General features: G+C 40.5%; 1 protein-coding gene across 4 annotated transcripts in view; it reads left to right on the forward strand.

Moving 5' to 3' along the window:
• Positions 1-1603, forward strand: part of LOC137967627 (uncharacterized) — a 14538-nt gene extending 12935 nt beyond the window's left edge. For all 4 annotated transcript variants that reach the window (XM_068814145.1, XM_068814144.1, XM_068814146.1 and 1 more), the window contains 2 exons: positions 315-385; positions 878-1603. In XM_068814145.1, coding sequence (XP_068670246.1) covers positions 315-385; positions 878-1063 — 257 coding nt within the window. In that variant the 3' untranslated portion in view covers positions 1064-1603. The remainder of the gene's footprint in view (positions 1-314; positions 386-877) is intronic.
• Positions 1604-6058: the final 4455 nt, after the last annotated feature.

A 6058-nucleotide genomic window follows, 5' to 3' on the forward strand; every position in this document is an offset into this window, starting at 1 on the left:
GGCTTCTTTTTTTCAGACCAGAGTACTCCAAATCAAAATAACTCAAAACATGGAGCACATCAAATGCTAACAAAAATTCAATGCCTTGGCGTTGGCCAAATGGTTCTTTGTCACTATCATGAAACGCACTTTTTACTGTGTTGCGTTTTTAGAATACTCGGGAGAAATAAGTCCCGAAACCGCTCCGTTATATAGGTTCTGTTTAGACGCTGTACCTTACATAAGCCGAATCGAATTCACTGTTTTAAGTCATCTTCACAGCTTTTGAACTGAACCAAAGAGAACAAGTTGAATTACAATGTATTTGTTTTCAGGAGCTACCGGTCATTTGCTTGGTGCCGCAGGTGCAGTGGAAGCCATATTTTCCGTCCTAAGCGTCGCGGAGGTACGTTCCGTAACTCCACTTTGGTACCTTCCAGGTTTGCTTTTGGTACAATATTTGTGATGATCGCTTGGTTTAAATGTTTTGGGTCAAAACAAAGTTTATACAGTCCCGAAATCAAAAGAACTTTGCAGACCTGTTAGTTCGGCTATTAGTACATCGGACCACCTTTCGGTGGTTGAAATTCGGCCTGATCAGACACTTAAGGGTTTAACTTAGGAGAAAGTGTAAACCACGTGTTCAAGTGGTTATCCTTGGTAGCCATTTTAGTTAAAGACGGTAAGCTTTAGCTGCGGTCTCAAAATGCTGGACCATGAAGAACCTACTCACCGTTTTCAGTGAGTAACCGGCCCTAGCTTTTGATTTTTGTACATCGTTGTGAAACGCATTTAAGAAGACTCGTTTTTGCAAACGCGCTGTTAAGCGGTGTCTGATAATCATGATCGTCAATGGTAAAGATGATGGTCGTGGTGCAAACAGTTCCCTTTCTTACAGGGTTTAGTTCCTCCCACATTGAACTTGCATGGCGTGGATTCAGAAGAAGAGTTTGACTTGAATTACGTGCCACTAAGATCCCAGCAACTTAATGCACCAGAGCCGAGAACGGCGCTAACAAACTCGTTTGGTTTCGGCGGTACCAATGCATCTTTGTGCTTCAGACAGTTCACCAATACCAAGTAAACACCGCATCCGGGGAACCAGTGCTGCTGGCTTCGGAGGATCTCCGAAGGAAACGCGAAGGGTCTCCGATTCCCGTTATCCAATCAGGAAAAGTATTATATTGGCTCTGATATGCTTTCCTTATTCTATTCGGTTCTGAGGGGCTGCTCATCGAGAGCACTATCTTCGGAATTCCCTTTTTTAACAAGATCCATTTCTCAAGGTGTATTAAATAATTTAGTGCCATTTAGAGCAAGCTACCTTCTTCAGAAGGAATCGAGAAAGGAGTACAGATGGCCGCCTAGAAATTTTAGGCGGAGAATTTCACTCGCTAGACCCGGCCTCAAACGAAAACTGCAATCGTGTTTACATGTTTGGTGAGAGGACCTGCTTCAGTTACGCAGTGCGGATATTGACTTGTGGTGAGCTAGAAATGAGACTAGGGAGGGTGAAGAGGCCACAAAACTTGACGTCTGGGGGTCCCTCTTTGACATTGTTATATACCAGTAGTCTTTAGAGATTTATGTATGTAAGTTTGAAATAAAACGACAGCGTATGATATTCATGGAGACCCTTTTTCTTCGCGAAAAAAACTGCGAAAGTAACCAAGTGTTGCAATTGAACACTTGTGACAGACTTAGAGCCGTCCCTTTCCCTTCATCACGCGCGCAACGACTGCTTCCTTCGAGAAGCACGCGCTAAGGCTGCCTTACGCGAGGAAACAAATATCCCAATCTAACCTTGGTGGACCTTGGTGTCGAAAATTTGGTTTATCAACGGAGTTGATAATATAAATTGATCACCGTACAGAGATTCTAAAAGCTGACGTTTCGAGCGTTAGCCCTTCGTCAGAGCGAATCCAACCTTGGTGTCGGCAGCCAAGTTGGCTGCAGCTACACTTTGGCTTTGCGAAATCCGACGAGGCATGAAAGGATTCTGTTTTTTCTTTATGGTTGCGTCCATAGCTGTCCTTTCATTGAAATGTGTAAACTCCAATTTTGTCTGTCCTTGCGTTATTTTGTTTTGTCAGTGCGTGTCAACTCTGTTGTGTGAATTGACGGTTTGCGTAAAGATATTGAAAAAACAATATTTGCAATTAGTGTGGGCAACCAGCTTTGTCTATTGCAATATTTTAATAATAAAAGGATTTATTGCTCTGTAAGGACAGGCGGCAAGCTTGTTTCGGAAAAAAAAATCCCGACTTCTTCTTGTAACTAATCATTGGGACGCTTTTCTTGGGGACGAAAACCAAGGAGTTTTGGATTGTGTTTTTGATAGGCTATCACGTTACAAATGGTATTTTTCATGTTCAGACCGGTTAGAAGTAAGAGCTGATAAACTTAAAATTGCCTTTCTTGGTTAAACTGGCCGGTGAAAAAAGGAAAGTTTTCTTGTGTCCTTTATAATACTTAATTGACTTAATTATATGCAACCCAACCAAGCACTTTCGAAACTAATCCGCCAAAATGTGTCTATCATTAAACAAGCGCTTTTCACCTGTCACCTGAAAGTGTTTACGAAAATGATGTCTTGACAGTTCTATGGATTTGTTTGGTTTGCTTGCTTGCTTGCCGTGTCGATCCAAGTTTGCGGTTAATTTTTCCCTGTAATTTTTTTAAAGCGAGAAGGGCTTTTAGCTTTTTTTCTCAACTTGAAAAGGCCGCATGAATGGGAGTTTGCGCCTCACACAAAATGTTCGCTCGCATAGGTTACACCTTTGTTCGTTTCAGTTAATGAAATGTTGCTTGCCAAGACGTCAAAACGATAGATTATTTTACTCGTAGAAGAACCAATTTAGTTTGGCCAGTTAAGAGCAGTTCTCAATTTTCTTCCGATTTGGCTTGCATTGAACTCGGCCAAAATCTTGTAAAGTTACTCTTTCGTTCGTGACTTGAAGTTCAATAATATTGAACTAGCATAACAAATGCTCACGTTTGTGAACAATTCACTGTGACCAGAGGTCATATAACATTTTTTGCTCGGTTGGGGCTATACTCATTCAGAAGGAACTGTCCTGTATTATGGAGCCCAAACACGCTCTTAAAACGTAGCTTTGCAATAAGTGATGCGTCTGCGAGTCAGAAAAAGAGATGTAGGGCCAGTGCTAGAGTGCTCAATATTTTTATAACAGTGGAGGGTTAGTTTAGTAATTTGTTCAAGCTTTAGAGTAAGTTTTTCGAACTTTTAACGTGGGAAAGTGTCGGGAGAGCTAGCTCAATTCTCAAATATTACTCGTCTATTTATTTCTCTTCTGGATTGTCAATCCTGTACCCATCTACCCGATTTTGGTAGTCTCTTTCAATGCAATCAATCAATCAATCAATTAGTCAATCGACCTGACTAGCTCGTGCTGTTTTCTCTCCGCTCCTGAGCCCGTCCTGAGCATCAGCTGCCCTAGCTCATTATGAACGAGATTAAGACTAAAGCGCAGTTAAAGTGCCCGGACAGTGTTTGCAACCTTAGACTTAAATGAACCTTCTTTTTCAAGTGCTTCTCAGATTTCTTCATTTATCTGTTTGTTGAACAGATTAAATATTCTTCAAAACGGTTTGTTTTTCGTCCTGCATTTGGGACGTGGGAAAAATGAAATAGTTGTTTTGTCCTACTTGGGACCAAAAAAGCTCAGTGGAAAGAATGATATAACTGCCGTATTTTCCTTCTGGATAGTGCTTGATAGTTATAAAGACTGCAAACCTCTTAGTGTAGTGTCTCCCTGGAACAACAGGGATAAAATAAACAATCGCCTGAAATTTAGACACGTTTTAGCCACAATAAATTTTTAAATGATTTCTCTCTCTCTCGGAAGCTCAAAGTTTGCTTCCTTCTATTTTAACTCTGTTAATCAATTTCTCGTTTGCGCAAATTAGGTTCAGGATTGGTTAAGCCAGATCTCAAATAACTTTCACTGGAATGTGAAATTGACTGCTGTTCGCCAGGGACGCCTATTTTGCGGAAGTTGCAGTAATTAGCGAAGTCATTGCGTAGGTGGGGACATAGTTTCCTTATGCAAACTGCCAATCGCCCGTCTTAAGAGGAATGCGGTTTTCCGACCAAAACGCTCAATAACCTTACGTACAAATATATACCAAGTCCTAGCACAGACGACTCAACTGAGTGTTTGTTTGAATTGGTGTTATCGTACTTTGCGAAACTTCGTATCCTATGTTTTTTTTGCCCGAATGGTTCAAACAGGACTCATCTGAGACGACAGTTTTTCGGAACAACGCATTAAGTGCGACAATTAGTATCCAGACAAGAGCAATCGGCAGCTTGGGCTCCGCACTATTAGTAGCAATAGTTGCGCTCTTTGCGTGGGTCAACCTGCAAATAGATATCACAAATGTGATGTAAACGACCAGTTAGGATTTTGAGTGGAACAACCTTTGGGTCCCTTCGCGACCGTTTACAGCGTCCTACATTTTTGCAAGTTGTTGAAAATCTTAACTTATGGAGCAACCGGGAGGTCTGATCGTTTTAGTGAAGTCTCAAAAGCCAAGATGAGGGCCTCCAAGATGCAGAAATGTACAAAACGAGGTAAGAAAACAAACGTTTCGTTTCATCAACGCGATACGACGTAATCTACAGTTTCTTAATGATACCAGCATTTGGTTAAAAATTGTGTTTTGTCTCCGTCCCACCTGTTAAAATCACCGCGTATTAATTATGCCAAACACGTCGAAAGTAAAAAAATCTTTCGGATGAAACGGCACTACAAAATTTTGAGCCGGTTGTTAAGTTGTACCACGAAGGTTAAGAGCTGTTATTCACAATATGGCCACTTTTATTGCTTTTTCGGTGGACTAACCACAGACATTCGTTATGTCATTGTGTTTGCTTGCTTTTGTACGAACACCGTCATCTACTGTGCCTATGTTCCCCACGAAGAAGCCGTGACTTCTTAATGTTTGTTTGAATTTGCATTGTGTTCATGCCAACCCTTAGAGCTTGAAATCCTCACATCTTGTAGGGGAGTCTAAAAGTCAAGCGTTCATACACATATAAGCTGTTGGCAAAATGGGAGACTGACTTGAAAAGTAAATTTGTATAAGGGAGCCGATATATAAAGCGTTTATACTACTTGACAAAGTAAATTGAGCGAAGAATCTTTTTGGTTGCTGAATTCGGCCACCTCCCCTCTTGAGCGCGACTTAAAGTAGCCTTCCTTACAACACAATCCTATCTCTAACTTTATTTTACTTCCAGGAATATCTTTTAAAAATTAATCGTTAAGTCTCACGGGGGCGTTTTTCCTTAAGACTTAACTGAAACCGCCAAATGGTTTTCTTTATTAATACTAACGTGTTGTTTATTTAAATTTTAGATTTTAGTTATATTTGCAACTTCGCATGTTATGATTTTGAATCATTGTTGGCGTAATTTTACACCATAAAGTGATGCTGCGCCATCGTCTGGATTTTTCTATGCTTTATCCAGGTCCATAAAATTCGCTTGAACTTCCCTAAACGATGAAATTGTTTATTCCAAATTTTAAAGTGCCCCTGTGATAAAAAAAACCACTTCCTTTTTTCCTTCAGATTTTGAAAGTGTGTTTGCTTAACACCTGACTGGCAAAATTTTGAGCTTTGATTTTTATCCAAAGGCCGTTTACTTTGAGTGTAAGTTTTGGATTTCACGGTCCGCCATTACTCACGTTCAAAACTGACCGATTGGACCTCAGACGGTTGGATCCAGGGAAACGTGACGCCAGAGGCTCACTAGCTTAAAATTTCAGCGTGTGAACGCAGCTTATTATATATGCAAAGCGTGAATTTAAAAGTCTGAAAGCCCAAAACCCCCGTGCTGCATATTAATTCTGCGGCGTACACACGTGTTGCATTCTTAAACTAGTGAGCCTTTGACGTCATTTTCTCCTCGATCCAACTCTCTCAAGAACATAATGTTAGTAATGGCGGACCATTAAATAGGAAAATTACAGTTAAAATAAAGAGGTGTCTTTTTGAAATCAAGGCTTAAAACGTGGGTCACTTAGTGTTTTGTTAACATAGTTTTGAAATC

This window comes from Montipora foliosa, chromosome 8 (assembly GCF_036669935.1).
Source record: "Montipora foliosa isolate CH-2021 chromosome 8, ASM3666993v2, whole genome shotgun sequence".
Classification (NCBI taxonomy): domain Eukaryota; kingdom Metazoa; phylum Cnidaria; class Anthozoa; order Scleractinia; family Acroporidae; genus Montipora; species Montipora foliosa.